Source organism: Onychomys torridus, chromosome 9 (genome assembly GCF_903995425.1).
Source record: "Onychomys torridus chromosome 9, mOncTor1.1, whole genome shotgun sequence".
NCBI classification, from domain to species: domain Eukaryota; kingdom Metazoa; phylum Chordata; class Mammalia; order Rodentia; family Cricetidae; genus Onychomys; species Onychomys torridus.
In genome coordinates this window covers 106483939-106503349 of record NC_050451.1, presented here as the reverse complement: position 1 = coordinate 106503349, position 19411 = coordinate 106483939, and the positions used below count along the sequence as shown (strand labels likewise).

The window sequence follows — 19411 nt, the reverse complement described above, 5'->3', positions numbered from 1 at the left end:
CACAGCATGTGTGTAGAGGACAGTTTTGTGAAATCAGTTCTTCCAACCTTTTGTGGGTTCTGGGGATGAAATGTAGTTGTTAAGACTTCAAATGCTTTATCCTCTGAGCCATCTCTTTGGCCCAGAAATCTCTTTTCATTTTTAATTTTGAGCAGGCTTCCCTGTAGCCTAAATTTGGCCTCATATTTATTGAATTCCATACCTCTTGATTAGAGGCATGTGCCATCACCATCACCCCTCTCTCTCTCTCTCTCTCTCATCTGTGACACTAATCTTAGGCGACTCAGGCATGTGCCTTTAAGTGATCTGCAGTGCAAGTGTGACATCCTAGGTGTCTTCATCCCTTCTTCCTGTGTAAATTCTTACCTAACTTGTGCCTTTGGTCACTCCTCACCTTTACCCATGTGAACACAGATGCTGCATCACCATGTGAACACAGATGCTGCATCACCATGTGAACACAGATGCTGCATCACCAGGTTCGGTAACGTAGCCCATCTCCCCTACCAGACCTGCTTTTTGAAATGTTTATTTCCAGGGAGGAGAGCCTCTTCTTTTTAGTAGATTGTAACTGTTGAGTTCATTAGGCTTGGCTTGAGCTGATTCACCAGAGAGAAAACAGTGTTGATTCAGCAACTGTCAAGTGTCTGCAGCCGCCCCAGTCCTAATGCAGCGGCCCACACATCAGTGGCTGTCCAGTAATGAAATAGTTTTCGTTCCACCGCAGTTAGATGCAAGACAGGAAGGAGAAGGAGAGACGAAGACGGCCCTCGGGGTGGAGAAAGGAAGTGGAAGAGGGAATTGCTCACCAGCTCTCGGAGAGGGCCGAGTTTGTTTCTTGTATGCATGGTAAATGTGACGTTCATGGACGCTGAGTGCTTGAGTCCAGGTGAGGAGAGACAGAAGGCCAAACGACACTAAATAAAACATCCATACCCTCCGGTAAACACCTCTATTGCAGAGACCCTCTTGCCCTCTGGAAGTGATACTGAGGGCTGGATGATGGAGTGGAGACTCATCTGGACGGCTCCTATCTATCTCTGAGCTAATGGCTTCCTGTGTTTGGACTTCAGCATGGTGTGTTAGATTGACTTTCCCATGAGTCACACTTTGGGTCATTGCTCGAGATGATCTGACCATCTGTCTTCTACAAGATTTCATCCATTCAGTAGCTGTTGATTGTGTGCCCAGCCCTCCAGCAGTGTGTTATCAGTAGGGGTGGTGAGCACTGAAGGAGATATAGTCAGAGTCAGGCAAGGAGGAAATGAGGCTGTGCTCCCAGCTGTGGTAAGGGAGGGAGGATTGTTGGGAGCACAGAAGTCAGGAATGGCTCATTTGACAGTGGCCCGGGATTGCTGACTAGATTCCCGCCGGGATAAATTAGAGTGAAGGCAGTTGACCTGGATCTCCATGCCTAATCATCCATTGCTTAACCACAGAGACGTATTCTGAGAAGTTGTCACCAAGCGGTTTTGTCACTCTGCTAACCTTGTGTGTGCTTACAAAAGTTAAGTGGCAAGCGATGTCACTTGGCCTAATAGTATCTTAGGGACTACCATAGTAGAATCAGTTATTGTTCATCCGAATGTCATTATGTGACATGTGACTATATATAACTTATTACACAGATGATCAAAGTAGTTTCTTATCACAGTGTGCTTGCCTGACAGCAAATTTAACCATATGTCTCAGCCTGAGTTTTTGGTTAGTGCAAGAGCCTGGGAGAATCAATTTGTGGCATCTTCTAAATGAAATTGTGAGTTCTTTGAGTTCATATTTCTTAATTTAACAGTATGTCCTGCAAATAGAGGCTTTTCTCTGTCCTGCCCTACCTCACAGCTGTTTCCAAATAGTCACTCAGAGGCTTTTAATAATTATAAATGTTTGGCTGATAGCTCAGGCTTGTTACTAACTAGCTCTTATAACTTAAATTAACCCATTTCTGTTAGTCTATGTATTGCCATGTGGCCCTGGCATTACCAATCTGCTGGCATCTTGCTTCTTGGGCAGCTGGCTCCTGTCTTCTCAACTTGGCCCTTCTTTCTCCTTGTATTCAGTTTGGCTTTCCTGCCTAGCTATATTCTGCGTTGCCATAGACCAAAGCAGCTTTATTCATCAACCAATAAAAGCAACATGTATTCACAGTGTACAGAACGACATCCCACATAAGCATCCCTCTTTATAATGTTCCTACCCATGATACAAGTGCAGTTCACTGTTCGGTCTCATCAAACATGCTTGTCAATGCTGTTTTCCTAGTTCCTTCTGCGTTTTCTTCGAGGGGTTGGTTCTTGGTTGTGAACTCAAGGCCTGTACATGCTGAGCGGTTATTTGGCCACTTCTCTAATACCTCTAGACCCTTGCTTAACTATTCCGTTTCTTTTCCAATTTTCTTTTACCTGCTGATTCGAAACAAAACAAAACCCACCACAAACCATGACAAGCCTTTTTAAGCCTGAAAAAATGCTAATGAATTCCACTTAGAAGTACTCACTGGAAAATACCGGATGTTCTACTGGAAGGAAGGGCTAAGGCATGTGGGCAGCATTTCAGACATGTCTAGGAAGCCCACCTACATTGAGCCAGGACAGGCAAGGTGACAAGTCTTCTGAAAACTAATTGGGGAGGGTGGTGAGAAAGAGGTGAGCTGATTGGTTCTCCTTCTTAGGGTGTCATTCAGGATCCCTGGGGTCGACAAGGCAGGGCACTGGAGCTTTCTAGAACCCCAGGTTTATCTTTGGCAGCCTTTGGAGTGTATGTCACAGTCTTGGGGAGCTGTCATAGCTCCCATTCAAAGGTCTGGGCCTTTGGAGTGTCCTGAGCCAGTTGTGTGGAAGTTGACTTCACACCTTGCTCCCTGGAGCTGCTGAGTACTTACTCATTACTACAAAAACCCTGAGCAGTAGCTTCTCAAGGGAAGGGCTTCCCAGAGTACACTTCCCTCTAAAACAGGCCCACTGAAGAGGCCATTTGGCCAGAGAGCCAAGATGGAAGATGTTTTCTTGATTTAATCATTTCATTTATCAAAGCTTTCTAGAAGGACCCACATTTAATTGTCCAAGAGGGACAGGTACATATATCCTCCGCCTCCTGAAGCTTTCCCACAAAGCTGGCAGATTGTTCCTGTGGGCAGGGGCTGTGGAGGACTGAAACAGTAGTAATGTGGAAGCTACTGTGCCTAGCTCCCTCGGATGCATGGGTAGATCACAATAGTGGCAGATATTTGTCTTTTGGAACTTTGTATTGTTCATAGCCACCCCACACCCCAGTAGATCCACTCGGCATCTCCAGGGGTCCTTTCATTTGTCCAAGACTGAGGGGGAAGGGAGAAGAGAGAGGAGAGACAGAGAGAGGGGAGAGTCGAGAGCACAGGCTGGTTAGCAGGCATACAGCCAGAAAGCAGCCATGTCTAGACTCTGAGGCTGGAGGGTTTCCAGCTAAAGCACATTCTGGCTTCTCATTAGAGAGTGCTTCTCAGGGTGCTGTCACCAGCTAGTTCCAGTGCCAAGGAGCTGCCTTTAGAATAACTATAGAATAAAGGACCAAGCAGGTTTCCATATCTGGTTAGTGGTGAATCTCACCAATTGGTATATATTTTAGGGGAAGATGATTGAGACCTAGAGGTATAATGATAGGTCATGGAGGAACTGAGCTCCTAGAAGTAGAGGGGACTGACAGAGGCCAAGGGAGGGGGCTGAGTCCCCAGTACTGGTGCTGGACAAGACTCTTTTCTCCTAGCTTCTAGAGTGAGATTCCTTGGAGGAACCAAGTGACCCCAGTTGGCAAAACTTAGGGCTCAGTCTCTATGATTGCATCCCTAAAAACCTGTAGAGTCAACAACATTCTTGGAGTGTCCCCTACCCCCCAACTTTTTTGCCCATACTATTCTAGAGTGATCAATCAATCAATAAGAGGAGAATGCGCTCTCCTTTAGGAGGTGGTTGTTGTCTGGCCTTGGAAATGTCATTACTCTGCACTATAAAAAAAAATCATGTGCACCCTTGAGTTATTTCTGCATGTTATTATTTAAGTGATTCTTACTAGGTGGATACTACTTTGATTTTATTAGTAAAAAGAATAAAAATATTTAAATGAGTTTTTTTTTTGGGGGGGGGAAGCCCTGCTTAGTTACTTTTCCTTTAAAAAATTACTTTGTAGAAATATCATTAGAAGTTATATTAATACCCCGTGTTCTGGTTTTCTTTCTGTGATAAAATGCTCTGGGGAGAAAAGGAAAGACAACTTAGAGGAGGAAAGGTTTATTTGGCTTACACTTCCAGGTCACCATGGCCCATTGCTGACAGGCAGGAGTGTGAAGGAGAAACCGTGGAGGAATGCAGTTTGGTGCTTTGCTCATAGGCTCGGGTTTAGCCAGCTTCTTATACAGCCCTGACCACCCATTCCCGGAATGGCACCTCTCACAGTGGGCTGGACCCCCCTACATGAATCATCAGTCAAGATAGTCCCCTCATAGACATGTTCACGGTCCAGTCTGATTTGGGCCATCCTTCAACTAAGGCTCCCTTCTCAAAGTCACTACAGGGTGTGTCAAGCTGGCAGTTAAAGCTAACTTGTCTTTTGGAACTTGGTATTTTTATAGCTACCATTTCCCATTGTGTTTTCATGCATTAGTTTTGAGCGCCTCTTGGTAATTTTCTTTTCCTTTTATGGGGAAGAGGGTGTTCTGAGGACTTAGGGCCCAGTGCATGCTAGGCCAGTGTTCTACCACTGAACTACACCCCCAGTCTCCACTGGTAGTTTTCTAGCTGTATTGTGTTGTCTATGTAAGAGCTTTTCCCTCCCACAGCTGAGCAAGGACTCTGGATTCTTTCGCTGCTCTGTGGTTATAATTCACTACCGGTCCTACTGATTTGGATTACCAAGCCCCCCCCCAGATTGGTCCAGTGGGACCTCTCTGTGTAGCTTTTCTGTCCTTTGACTTTTCTTCATGATTCCTTGAGTGTCTCCTTATTTTGCAGTACAGGAAGATACAGTCTGTCTGTTACCTTTTCTGTCCCTTGTAATTAGCCGTTTAAGGAGCTATTGTTCTTTCTAAGGGAGAATGCTATTAAGAAATAAAGATCTGGCTGTCTGGATGTCAGAATGCTCTGATTGCCTGGGGTGTCACTGCCTCCAGGGCCTCCCAGTGTGTAGGACTAGAGGTGCAAGCATGTGTGCGTATCCCTGTGTGTGCTTTGTGTGTGTGCGTGCGTGTTGCAAATAATTACAGATTTAACTTTTCTCTGCCTTTGTGTATTTAAAATCTGGAGGTTGACAAAATGCACAGAGGTGGGAGTCAACTTAAACACAAACGTCAGTTCTGAGTGTGTTGTCTCTTTCCATCTTTAACAGCTGGCTCAACCCCTTGTTTAAAACTGGTCACAAGCGGAGATTGGAGGAAGATGACATGTTCTCAGTGCTTCCCGAAGATCGCTCAAAGCACCTTGGAGAAGAGCTGCAAGGGTAAGCGTGAAGAGTGAGAGAAGGCAGGGAAGGCAAAACCGGCGTGTGTGGCTTAAGGCTTGGAGGAGGTTTGGCCTTCCTGGGTCCCAGCAGGCCTTGCTTGGGTGTCATTCTCCCCACATTGCACACTTCCCCTCAGGTTGTCCTGGCTTGGCCTGACTTAGTTATCTGGGGAAAGAACACCTGTGTTGGTAGACGTAGGGGGAGCCTGCTCCACAGGCCCTCCATGCCTGAGATCTGTCCCTGGGGGAGGTTTCACCAGCGTGGTGCCTGCCTTCTCTGGCTACCTACCAACGTTGCCATAATCCAGCAAAGCTGGGCAGTAACTTGTTCCCTCAGGTGTTCCCCCTTGAGGCCCATTTTTTTCTGGTGCAGCAAAGTCTGCCTCACGAATCTCTCTGGGTCCCTCGGGACAATTAGCCAGTGTTTGTGCAGAGTCCTCAGAATAACCCTGTCATAAACACTCATACACTCATCTGTCCTCTGTCCCCTCCCTGCTTCATACAATGTCCGTGCATGCTGTTTTGACTCAGCTCTTCTCTCATTGTAGGTATTGGGATAAAGAAGTTTTGAGAGCCAAGAAGGATGCACGGAAGCCTTCCTTAACAAAGGCAATCATAAGGTGTTACTGGAAATCTTACCTGCTTTTGGGAATTTTTACGTTAATTGAGGTAAACGTTTGTTCTGTCCTGGCAACTGTTTCTGAGTGGGTGTACGACAGGAGACACGCTGACTGTTGATTGTTGCTGAGGTGCATGGGAACCAGTGGGGGAAGAGGTCGGATGAACTTTGAAAGTGTGTTGAGCTCAGGGAAGAAGCATGATGAAGTTCATTAGCTGTGTGTCTTTGCAGTGGGTGATGCTTAAGAGATTAAAGCTGTTTCTTCTAAGTAATTAAAATCCAGTGTTACGGCTCAGCAGTGAAGAGCACTTATTGCTCTTGCAGAGATTTGGGATTCAGTTCGCAGCACTCACATAGTGCTCACAACCATTCCTAAGGCAAAGGGATCCTACACCATCTTCTCGCTTCCATGGGCTTCAGCATATATACAGTGCACATACATTGCACTTAGGTACACACACACACATACATACAAAATAAATAAATTTTTCAAAATGTCTAAAATCCAGTGTCATAGAAAGCCAGCACTGTTTCATAGCATACAGAATGCTGGTGCTCAGTCAATGTGGTAAATATACAGAGTCATCTTTGATCACTCCTGAGGAGACATGTCCTGTGGTTTGGAGGAAGTGCATTTGGATCAAAGCCCAGAATAACCAGTACCCAAAGAGTGATTGTTAACTTCACCATGCCAAATTGGATAAATGCTTTCTTGGGAAGGTATTGTCAACTTTCCCCTCCCAGGTAAATAAGACTTGATGCCATGTGCCTGGGCTAGCTGTGGTGCCCCAGAGGCCAGGACTCACTGGAGCCCAGGAGTTACCCTGTTCCCAATGGCTGGGCACTGAGAGGTATACCTGCTTTGGGCTATGGTCCAGCTTGAACTCTGGTGACCTCCTGTGCCATTCACCCTGGGCTTCTCTTCTTGCTGTGGAATAGATTGCTGGTCTACAGTTGAGTTCTGGTAGCCTGGGATTACAGAGTGGATACAAGTGGTGTTCACTGAGTAACCAAAGATGGAAAGCCACAAGACCCTTCAGGGCAGTCCAGTAGATCATCTTCTGCCTGGGAGACAATGCATGTGCTTGTCAGTGGCTTGCTGCAGGGGATCCTGAAAATTTGGCTGTGTGGCTTGTCCCTTTGGTGGTGTGTTTAAAAACATTATTTGTGTTTTTATTTATGTATGTGTGTGTTTATGCCACATGTATTGGGATGTCTGACGAGCCAGAAGAGGTCTGATCTCTGAGAGCTGGAGTTACAAGGCCTCCTGACCTGGATGCTGGCAGTTCAGTAATTAAAGAAAGTTCTTGAACAATGCTTCCTACCAGGAACCATGTATGAGTCCTTTAGACATGATGCTAATTTTATTCCTTTTAGGATTTGGTGAGGGGGAGGTATTCCTATTATCAGCAAGCCCCCCAAGTTCTGAGTTGTCAGTATGTGTGCCCAGTGCCACCCCAAAACATAAATGACAGAGCTGAGTTTCTGTTTCAGGCACTCTGAGATGAGCCCAAACTTTCTAGGCTGGGGCTGGTCAAAGGTCATGAACTTTGTCCTTAGCATCCCACATGGCTGTTGGTTGACCTTAGCCGGGGGATGATGGTGCCAAGATGTCCTTGGAGCAGGGGTGGCACATGAGTGCGTCAGTTAGGATACGGTCCAAGTTACAGGATCTCCTGGGGCCAGAAAGTCACATGCAGTACTGGAAAGTGGCTGTCACTGGCTGGTCAGTGTGCCCCAGTGTGTCCTGATGTACCTGGAGTCGTGTGTCTGAGGTTGGGCTGCTTCACACACCCAAGTTCAGGACCCTCTGTTAAGGCACCGTTTTCCCTGTTAGAACCCTTACACTGCACTGTGTTTAGGACTCACTGTCTTGTTGGTTTATGGTCTAATACTGGATGTGATTGCTTGATTCTGTTGATGGACATAGGGACCAGTGTTGAAGGCTCACATTGATCTTGTATCTCTGCTAATCACTATCAGACCTTCCAATGCAGTGAACTCTGGGAAGCTATGTGTCATTTGTGTTCGGCTAGGAAAACTTTGGGGATCCGCCCCCCACACACCTCCTTCCTGGTCAGCCAGAGGAAACACGCATTCCAATTCAAATGCTTTTGTTCCACAGACTGGCCTATTGATGCTGATGGAAAAGTCAGAGTCAGAAATAATTTCTTATGGGGAAGCTAGTAAGGATCCCGCTACGCTTCAAAATTCCTGTCCCGGTGGGTGTGGTGGCACATTCCTGTTACTCTAGTAGATGGGAGCTTGACCAAGGAGAGAGTTCAGGTCAGCCTGGGCTAGTGAAAGCCGGTCTCAAAAAACAAGAAGAAATAGCCTTCAAATGATGTTATGATTTTATATGCGTTCCTTTCCTGGTGGCCGTGATCCAGTACCTGACCAGAGCGAGCCCTTGCTGCGGCTCACAGTTTGAGGGAGCACACAGCCCATCACGGTGCGAGAGCGTGTGGTTGTTGTCACCCATGTTCGGGGTGGGTCTTCCCAGCTCAGGTGACCACGGCTAGAAATCCCCCAAAAGCATGCCGAGAAGTTTATCTCCCGGGTAATTCTGTGTCCTGTAGGGTTGACAGTTACTATTAACCACCGTGGGTTTCCATTCTTGCGGCTAGCTCCTGAGCCAGACGGGATGAGCGTTCATTTAATAGTTGATTTTACGAATGGATTTCTCACTTTGTGATCTCTGCTCTGTGTTGGTCACTGCTCTTTGAGTTTCATATAGTAGAAGGATGAACTCAGTGTGGCATTTTGTGCAAAACAGATGTATTTCTTTGGTGATTCAAAAGCACGTGGAACTCCTCTGGGATCACAACACCTGGGTTGACCCCTAAGCTGTGTGACCCACCCACACCAGCAGGGCCTCCCCTGACTGTTAATGGGGGCGCCTCCAGGGGAGAGGCAGCATGATGCTAGTTGCAGGAAGAGCCTTATGTTACGATTTCTAAGTAGAACCCCACCTTGTCTTGGGAGAACTGAGGGTTGATTGTAAGGTTGGGAGAAACTAGTATGATAGCGACTGTGAAAACACACCCCTGCAGACCAGTGAAAGCCAGCTCAGAGCGGACAATGGGTTCCCAGCATGTCTGTCCCCTGTGTGCGCCTCTAGGGAAAGGCCATGGGGATAGAAAGGAGTTTCCACCCATCCGGAGCCTTCACAGTAAAGAACATTGTGGGGGGAGTCTGCACAGGCTGCCCCCTCATACCGTTCCAAGCCTGGGTTTTGAGGTATGAGGTTTCTTGTCTGCGGGAGACTGAAGCTGGGAACATCAAGGGATCCTCAGTGTTCTCTCCTACGTGTAGTGCCTGCCATAGGCAAAGCCTGGCAGGAGTCAGCTAGGTCTTGTCCTCGTGACCTTTGGCAAAAAGGGCCATTATAGTATGCCAGCCTCACCTGCTGACTTGCCCTTGGGCCAAGACTTTTTTCTTTCGAAGGTTTACTTTTATTTTTTTCTGTATGAATGTTTTGCCCGTGTGTGTGTGTGTGTGTGTGTGTGTGTGTGTGTGTGTGTGTGTGTGTATATACCCATTTATGTGCACCACATGCATGCAGGGCCCACAGAGGCCAGAAGAGGGCAATGGGTCCTCTAGAGATGGTGTTGGGGACTGTTGTGAACGTGGTCAAGGTTTTTGCTTGATTGTCTGTGGTACAGGTGGAGGCTACGGGAGGCTGCCGTCTGAGGTAACCCAAGGTCAGGGGTCAACAGTCAGTTCCGTGGTGACATCTTCTGTGCCTTTACTCAGGGCTGATCCCTGGGAGGTGCCCTGGCCCTTTGCATTTCCCAGCTCTCTCTTCAAGTGTTCCTCACCTTCAGCTCATTCTAGTAGGCTGAGGAGCAGATGGGGAAGATGTAGTGGATAGCCATCCCAGCATTGGCCTGGAAGTTCCAACCTCCATTGAGGCTTCAGTAATGATCACGCCCACAAGGCAGGGCAGAGGAGGGAGCGGAAGACCAAGGGCAGGAGGAGGTGGCTCTCTTGGTTCGGGGACGCTGGACGCTGGAAGTAGACCGAGCAGAGTTCTCCAGAGAACACCGTCGGACTGCCCTATACCTTTGCCAGACCCTGCAACCTACCCCTTCATTTGTAAGTTACCCCACAAAATAAACCTCCCTTTTAACTACGTGGAGTGGCCTTAATAATTTCACCAATAGGAAGATGCCCTAGGCAAGGACAGGAGGAGCAAGACTTGAATAAAGCAGATGTGGTCAGTTGTGAGTGTCCTGTGCGTTCCTGGGCAGTCTGCCTTAGCTTATTAACGTTGACAGTGATGGCCCTCAGGTAAGGGAAATGCTTTTAAATATTTTCTTTCAAAAATCAGAGGATCAGTTGCTTCGCTGGAAAAGGATTGTATTCGTTAACGGTAGGAAACAAAGATCAGCAACTAAAACACTGTCCTCAAATGGGGTTCTTCATGCGAAGAACTCTGGTCAAGACTTACTTTGCAGTGCTTGTCTGGAAGCAGTGGGGTCTCAAAAGCCGTTTGTGAAAGCTGATGTCTTAGTCACTAACCATTGTGTTTGCTCATGCCTTTAAATTTAACTTAAATGTTTAGCGTTTTGTGCAGAGGATGGAACCTCAGAGCTTTGAGCCTTGCTCAAAGTGCCTGGCTCTTCCTTTAGCACTCAGCCCTGCTCTCTGGGAGCTAAAGAAAACCATTACAGCTCACACCCACTGTGGAACCATCTGGTCATCTCCAGGACACTCTGAGGTAGATAGGGCAGGTTACCTCAGCTGGAGATGGGGGCTCAGAAGAGGTTAGAATCACGACACACATGGGCAGACCTGGCTTTTAAAGCAAAATGTGTGATTGTCAGATGTTGCCTTCCCCTCCCCCACACTCCCCTGTGCAGACCCCTTGGAGGGACCAAAGGAGGAAGAAAATTCGTATGTCCCCACTCTATGGTACTTCTTGCTCAGCTGCTTGCCACCAGGGCCAAGTTTGGGGGACATTTTCTTTCATAGAGTTTTAAGAACATTCTAGAAACACAAAAATAGGCCAGAATCAAAAGCCCCTGTTGGCCTCTAAGCCACACTTCAGTAACTTATCAACTCAAGGCGACACGTGAGTCATCCATACCCTGCCTTGCTCACTCCATTTTGAAGCTGTTCCCACGTACCACATCATTAATCTAAGAATGCTTCGATTCGTACCTTTAAGAGTTGGGTCTCCTCTGTAGAGTTATAGTACAGTTGTTCCACGGACACATTAATAAAGCTTTAATCTCATCACCGTGTCTCATTTCCCTCTTTGTTTTTTTTAGCCTACATTTTATGGATTAATTTGAGTACTATATTACCCCCTAGGACTTTTGGGCTCAAGTGTTCTCCCAGCCTCAGCATCTTAGGTAGTTGGGATTTTTAGTACAGGCACCAGTGTACCTGGCATTCATTCATTCATTATCATTCATTTATTCATTCATTCAACAGATCATTCCTGGTAATTATGTGCAATGTATATGTCTGAGTGTGAGCGTGTACATGTGCGTACAGTGCCAACAGACATCAGGAGAGGGCATAGGAGTTAGAGGTGGCTGTGAGCCTCCCAGCTTGGGTGCGGGCGGGAGCCTGAACTCAGGCCTTCTGCAGAGGCTGTATGTGCGCTGCACTGGCAGCCCGGTTCTGCAGCACTCTTTTTGCTGGTTGTCCGCTGAGGTGCGTCTCGTTGACGTCGGTGGCTTTGGATTTTGTCAGTCTCCCTGTCTGTCCGTCTCTCTGCAGCTCCCTTGACTGCCATTACTTTTGTTGTTGGGAACGCTGAGCTGCTTGTTCAGTAGAGGGTCCCAGTCTGGGTAGGCCGATGGCATTCCCCGCCTGAGTCACTGAGTGTCTCCATCACCAGGTGTTAGAGGTGGAGGTGTGCCTGACTCCCCCACTCTGCAGTGCGGCTCCAGGCACGGTGCTGTGCCGTCACTACCAGAGACCTTGTGCTTGCTGTTTTCCGGGTGTGGTGGGAGGAGATGCTCCTGGCTAAGAGGTGTCTGCCAAATGGTGACGTGGCAGTTACTTGCCCACTTCAGTTGTTAACTGTAATCTCGTCCCACAGTGGCTAAGTCTGCTCTGGGGTTTATGCATGGAAAAACCAAGAGAATTTCTTACTTCTTTTCTTCTGAAATTAGTTTTTAAGCTGTGAGTGCTCCTTTAACATTCCCCACTGGGGCTGATGAGCTTTTCGTTGGCCCAGAAAAGAGATAATCTTTAAAGAAGGCTGTTGCTCTCGTCCCTGTGTTCCCACTCTCCTTTAAGAGGTAATTGTATTTTAGTTAAGTCCTTGTAAGTATTTATCTGTGTGTGTGTGTGTGTGTGTGTGTGTGTGTGTGTGTGTGTGGTGTGTGTGTGTGTGTGTGTGTGGTGTGTGGTGTGTGTGTGGTGTGTGTGTGTGTGTGTGTGTGGTGTGTGGTGTGTGGTGTGTGTGTGTGTGTGTGTGGTGTGTGGTGTGTGGTGTGTGTGTGTGTGTGGTGTGTGGTGTGTGTGTGTGTGGGGGTGTGGTGTGTGTGTGGTTGTGTGTGTGTGTGTGCGTGTGTGCGTGTGTGTGTGTGTGTGTGTGTGGTGTGTGTGTGTGCGTGTGTGTGTGTGTGTGGTGTGTGTGTGGGGGGTGTGGTGTGTGTGTGGTGTGTGTGTGGTGTGTGTGTGTGTGTGTGTGTGTGTGTGTGTGTGTGTGTGTGGGGGGGTGTGGTGTGTGTGTGGTGTGGTGTGGTGTGTGTGTGTGTGTGTGTGTGTGTGTGTGTGTGCGTGTCAAAGAACAATTCTGGGGAGTCAGCTCCCTTCTTCCACCATGGGTTCCAGGATCAAACTCAGGTCAGCATGCGTGTGTGGCAAGCACTGTTACCCAGTGAGCCGTTTCGATGGCTGGAGGTCACTTTAAAAGTCAGTTATGAATCATCTTTCCCTTTGGTGAACAGTGTTTCCTCAGCACTGACTTTCCCTGCTGTGTTGAGCTGGAGTACTTTTGTTCTGTGGTTTTGAAACATCTAGGCTCTGAGTTCTTGTGTACTCTTGTTCTGATGAATGCTGTATGGAAGCATTCCTGATCGAAACCAAGGTCTGGCAATTTCCACGCAGTGTCTCCAGCATGCCCTACGACTTAGACACAGGGATGGGGCAGGGCAAACAATGGTGATATTCACGGGGGACTGGTTTCCGCGTTCAGGAGTCTCCTTTGCTAGGGGAGTTCAGTGCAGTCTGGGTCTGGGCCTCAGTGGATTATGTACATCCAGGAATGCTGCACTCCCTTGTGGTCTCAGGGTGGGGGATCCCAACCTATGCATCTCTGAGGTCTGGGTAGTGATGCAGTCCTCAGACTCGCTGCGTTCCTCATCGTCTCTGGTCTGTCTCCGCTCAGCCCTTGTCTCCTGTTGCTCCCTTCTCGAACCCACTGCCTGCTGCTTTCCACAGCTCATCCATTGCTGCTTGTGGGTTTCACTCCTGCGTGGTTTTCCTTCTCAGCTTTCTATGCTTTGTCTCCATCACTCAGACCAGGGACTGCAAAATATGACAGGAAGTGTCTTGGGTCCTAAGGAAGCATGAAAGAGGCCCCAGGCCCAGTGGGGACAATGTCCCATCAAGCTCTGTAGTAAGTGACTCTGCAAAGTGGTGTGCCATGTGCCAAAACTGTGGAGGCCCCGTACCAGATCTCCAAGGAGAAATCGCTGCCTTTGGGGCTGGAGGCTCGGGCACGGGGTGACCACTGCACCTCATAGCCATGCCTGAGCCCCAACACAGAATTGTAACTTATTTACACAGTCGAGTGGTGTATGTGTGATTTTGTTCTTTTCTCCACTGGGTGTGGGAGGACTGAGAAACTCTAACTGAACTTTGTAAATGACAGTCTGGACCAAGCCAAAAGGTTGGAGAGCATCTGGCAGAACTTGGGGTCTTGGGGCCTTGAGGAGCGGTCTTGCACTCTAACAGTCCATGAGATTTGGGGTGAGGATTTTGGAGGGGACAGAGGCAGGGAGCTTCTTTGGTAGGGCACAGGATGGATGGAAGAAGAAGGTAGGCTTTTGTTTTTTGGTTTTTTTTTGAGACAGGATCTTCTATGCAGTTCAGGCCAGCTCTAAACTCTTCTTCCTCTGAATTCTGGGATCGTAGGCACATTGTCAATACATACTCAGCTACATTTTCACCTCTCCCTCCCCGGTTCCCAGAAAGCTTAATTCTGTTCAGTTAAAAATTTGATAGGTATTTTTGTAGTCATTTCATGGTTTCTTCCCAGGTGAGGGTTGGGCTAAGGAGGGCCGGTTCATGGGAGGAGGGAAGTGTTGACCACAAACTGTGTGACTCATTAAGAGCCCACGCACGTAAAAGGATTGCTAGATGTCCAGGCCCAGCTGGAACACACAGACACTTGGGCAGTGGAGACCTGCCTTTCCTTGGTTACCTCCTCGGTTGTGTTTGCCAAGTCTTCCATTGTTTTCTCTGTCACCTCACCCTCTGTGAGCCACAGCCTGTCAGGAGAATTGTGAGGAGGAGACAATCACTCAGAGTGTCAGGGATGGGAGAGTTCCCCCTGGGCTCGGGCTCCTGATGGAGGGCCCAGGTTAGTGTGCTGTTAACCCAGCTGTTCTGGCTTATCCTAGGCCTGGGTTCCCCATGTGAACAGCATGGCTTCCTCGATTCTCAGGGTAAGCCCCTGGGTGTCATCTTAGGAAATGCTACACAGCCATTGTGATCATTCATGGTGTCAGGTGCTCTCGAATTAATTCTCTGAGCATCTTGAAAGATGTGATTTCGGATGGAAGAGACAAGGAGCCTTGGAGTCCCTGGAGTCTGATGACCTTGATTGTAATTGTAATGCTTTTATTGGGTAGCATGTCCTTCTGTGTAACATACAGAACATCCATGACCTGTGGAAGGCAATATGGCTGTGTGTGTGTGTGTGTGTGTGTGTGTGTGTGTGTGTGTGTGTGTGTGTGTTCAGAGCGTGAGATTTGGTGTCATGGCTCATTTGAGGACAGAGGCATCTCCTGTAAATGCAGTCAGTGGGGACCAGTTGGTTGGGAAGACGTTTCAGCTTTTTGTTTCTATTACTCTCCCCACCCCCTTGTTGTGCATGGGTTAGAGTCCTCACTTCATGTGGATACAGTGTCATCAGACTGTCAGCTGGCTGCAGGGCTCTGTTGTTTGAAAGGAAGGCTGTTCAATGTAAGATTTCCAAGCCTGGCTTTTCGTCCCTGAAGAGGAGGAAGTGGCCTGGGCCTGTGTGTTTACTTTTGGTGACTTTGATTTGCAGTGAATGTTTGGCTTTCACGGGGAGGGAGCAGTCTGTGAAGATTTGCAGTTAGGAAGAGGGCTAAGGGGAGTGAGAGGCCCATGAGTCAGGAAACTACCTTGTGTACTGAGAGTTCAAGTTTTTCTATGCTGGACAGAAAATGACTTTCCCCAGAGCCTCTCACCTCATTGGTAGAGAATTTTGATTTTTGTCTCAGAGCATGGATGGTTATTAATCTTGGTTTATAATCAATGCTGTGTGCTATAAGTGGGGGAAAACCACTCTTGCTGATAGTTTTTAGCCCACCATTTGTGTCCTGTTTCATTTTTGATTCTAGGCTGCCTTAGTGAAGGTAGCAGGAACCCTGGGCACACCTCAGTGTCTAGGGGATAGAGACATATTACATCTGTCTCCTTGGGGACCTTGCAAGCCCTAAACCTTTTCAAAAAGCCCAGCAGAAGGTCTGGGATGCGCTGACATGCAGATCCTGAGCTGAGGGATGGTGGAGCATTCTTTTTTTTTTTTTTGTCCTGTGTCTTCACAATTATCTTAGCTGATAAGGCTGGAACAGGAGGAGGAGGTGGCGTGAGTGTGCCTCTTGTGAATGGACCATACCTTCACTTCCCGTTAGGCTGGGTGGGATGTTCATAGGAAGCAGGGCGGATCAAGAGCTGGCATGTCTGTATTTAAGCAGATGACTAGCTCTTTTCCTCTTTGGACTTAGGTGGCGGCCTGCCAGATGTTTCTTAAAGCTGATTCTAGCCTCTATTGAGCATCTGTGTGGACCAGTCACAGTGCACTGATGTGTTACTGTCTTTAGCTTGTGATTTTGAGTTCAGGTTAGAACACTCATTTGCTGTAATAATGGTGAAAGCGGTTTTCTTTCCCTTAGGTCAGGGGCGTGGGACATACAGAAGAAAAGTTTGTGTTCAGAAAAATTGGTGTGGTTTATACTTCTAATGAATGCTTTTTTTTTTTCTTTTAGGAAGGCACCAGAGTAGTTCAGCCCATATTTTTAGGGAAGATTATTGAGTATTTTGAGAAGTATGATCCCGACGACTCGGTGGCTCTGCACACAGCGTATGGCTACACAGCGCTGCTGTCGGTGTGCACACTCTTTCTGGCCATACTGCATCACCTGTACTTCTACCACGTGCAGTGCGCCGGGATGAAGCTGAGAGTAGCCATGTGCCATATGATTTACCGGAAGGTAAGTGAAACTGGCTTACCGGAACATGTCCTTCACCTGAAGCCTCAGAAAGCATTTGGGGAGAGTTTCCTGTAAACTAGAACTACGTAAATAAGCTGGGTGTTGTTGCACATGCCTGAACTCTGGGTGCTCAGGAAGCCCAAGCAAGAAGGTCACAAGTTCAAGGCCCTCTCAGATGATCTGACTAGACCCGGTCATAAAAACAATGATTTAAACCACACTAGAGAAGCTTCCTGTTTGGATTGGGCTATACAAATTATTATTACTATTATAATTTATTCTGCAAACTCTCCCAATAGAGCATGGAAGTTTCCTCTTACTATCAGGTGGCGGCCACTTAGAATAACAGGCAAGCTGTTGAATTCATAGTGACTCCAGGTAAAAAATAAACGCAGAATTGATTTTCAGTGTTTTTGTAGCTGAATCTCATCGCTGTATTTATGAAATCTTTTTTGTTGCTTTTTCACTAACGTCTTCACTGACATCAAAGTTGTCAGGGAATCAGGATTTTCAGCATTAAATCTAGGAGAAAGAGTCTCTGAGAAAGGAAGTTATATGTTTACATCAACTGTTTAATAACAGTCCAGTTTTGTCAAGGTAAAGGAAAGTCGAAGTCAGACCAATACCAAACACAGGGCACATTATAGTTGTGTGTCTTGGTATAACACATTTATTTTAAACTTTAAAAAAGTGATTTTGCAGAAAACTTCAGTTCCCATGTTGCTTGTTGTTGTGATTTTTTAAATGTGTTTTGTCTTACTTTTACTGAAATTGAATAAGACTGGGTGTGATATGCTCGATGCTTTTTGTGTTGAAGAATGCCACATCATTCCTGGTCTACCCTGATTGTAACAGTGAGGAAGGATGTCATTAGGAAGCAGTGGCCACCAGAAGGGCGGGTGACAGGTCTGGAGAACTCTCACCACCACGCACCCATCTGCCGTGCTCTCTTGCTTTCCTGTTTCCACTTAAAAAAAAAAAAAAAAAAAAGATTTGTTTTCCCTGCATGCATCTATATATGTGTGCGCGTGCATGCACGCACGCACGCACGCACGCACGCACGCACGCACTCATGCACACCCATATGTGTGGTTCCTGATGCCTAAAGACCCAGACCCTCTGCAGGAACAGCAAGTGTTCTTATTCACTTAGCCATTTCTCCAGCCACTTTCCTTGTTTGTTTGTTTTTGGTTGAGTTGCCATTTGGAGATAACACCGAATGATTGAAATTGCACCTTCATTGACCTTTCTTTTGGTTTATTCAAACTTCCATGGATTTCTTTCCAGCGAATACAAAGTATCCCCCACATGTCTTCCTTTGAGCAGTTTTATTGATCTTGGAGGTATGTGGTTTGTGGAGGCCTGGCCTCTTAGGATCTATTTTAGATTCTAGTAAATACAGTGATTTTTTTTTTTTTGTCTGTGATGTGGAAATGGAGTAATATCTGTGGGGTCTGATCGAGAGGTTGTCATCATCATCAGGATGTCTGTGGCATACTCTTCTATTACGCAGGAGAATATTGAAATTTCTCTATAAATTGTCTAGATTTTAATCTTCCTAGATGCTGTTTAGTTCCCTAAGTACTTAGGAATTTTCATTACCACTGTGCTGTGGACAACATAATCACACGAATTAGGTGTGAGGTGCCAGTTCATGTAATCAGAGCTCTCGCTTAGGTGAGTTCACCTGTTTTTCTTCCTATTTCCTCTGTCAACACTTTGGAACTGGCCTTTGGGAAATCTGATCCAGCTAGGTAGATCTGCTTACCTGACTGTAAGTAAACATCTCCCGAAGGTACTAATTTGTTGGTATGGTTATTCCGGAAGTATCTTTATGAAGTCCAGAGTTGCAGGGATCAAACCAAAAACTTAGCCTGAAACTCTAGGAATGTGGGAAAGATGAATTTCCTCTTGCCTGACTTGTGCAGAAAGGAAGCTGCTGTATCTCATTAGGACTGCTTCTGTGGGGCTGAAGCTAGTCTGTGGTGTGGATCTGGAAAGCCATGGCCAGGCCTCACTGCCTAATCCTTGGTCCTAGGAGAAATCAGTTTGGGTGGTATAAATGGAGTTGCCATTTTGCTCATCAATGTAGTGAGGTCCTGAAGGACCTCATGGGATGGAGCTCATATACAAATGGCTTGGTGGATAAAGTACTTTATGCAAGCATGAGGATCAGAATTTAGATCCCAAGGTCCTAGATCAAGGCCAGGTGGCGTGGCAGCCTGTCCTGTCTGTAATCTTAGCACCTAGGAGATGGAGACAGGAGACCTCTGGGCAAGTTTCCTAGTTAGACTAATCAAATTGGTAACCTTTGGATTTATGGAAAGACCATGCCTTAGTAAATAAAGTGGAGAAAAATTCATGACGAACCTGGAGTCACATTCTCTGGTCTCTGTGTGTATGTGCATATGCACTGCACACATATACACATGTAACGAGATGGCTTGTCTTTATTTACCTTCACGGCTTTAATGACATTATATTAGTGTTGGAACACTCTACTCACTCACTTTGGAAAGTTATCATGAGTTGCTAGCCACATTCCCAGGGGAGTTGCTGTCACATCTATGAAGAGACCAATGTCCCTTCTTTACTAGTTGGCTGGGGTGCAGAAAAGGGTGACTTATCCAGCTTCAGGTCTCATGGGATTTGTTCTTTGGCTTCAGTGTGAGAGAGGGCCATGTTGGATGAAGATGGCTGCTCTAGTCCAGGTGAGAATCAGCTGATGACAGCTAGGGCCCTCCATCTACAGGGCCTTCTGTTTCTAAGATCTCGGCTCAGGGTCTTTATAGGATTTAACTGAGCAAAGGGCTCAAAGTCCACACTGTGGACACTCAGGATGATGGTCTCAACACTGAGGAGGGCCTTGCCCTTCTGCTCTTCATTATAAAATA

General features: G+C 46.9%; 1 protein-coding gene across 1 annotated transcript in view; it reads left to right on the top strand.

The window, feature by feature from the left end:
* Nucleotides 1-19411, top strand: part of Abcc4 (ATP binding cassette subfamily C member 4) — a 211006-nt gene that overhangs the window by 31208 nt on the left and 160387 nt on the right. The window contains exons 2-4 of the mRNA XM_036198541.1: nucleotides 5353-5463; nucleotides 6014-6134; nucleotides 16293-16517. Coding sequence (XP_036054434.1) covers nucleotides 5353-5463; nucleotides 6014-6134; nucleotides 16293-16517 — 457 coding nt within the window. The remainder of the gene's footprint in view (nucleotides 1-5352; nucleotides 5464-6013; nucleotides 6135-16292; nucleotides 16518-19411) is intronic.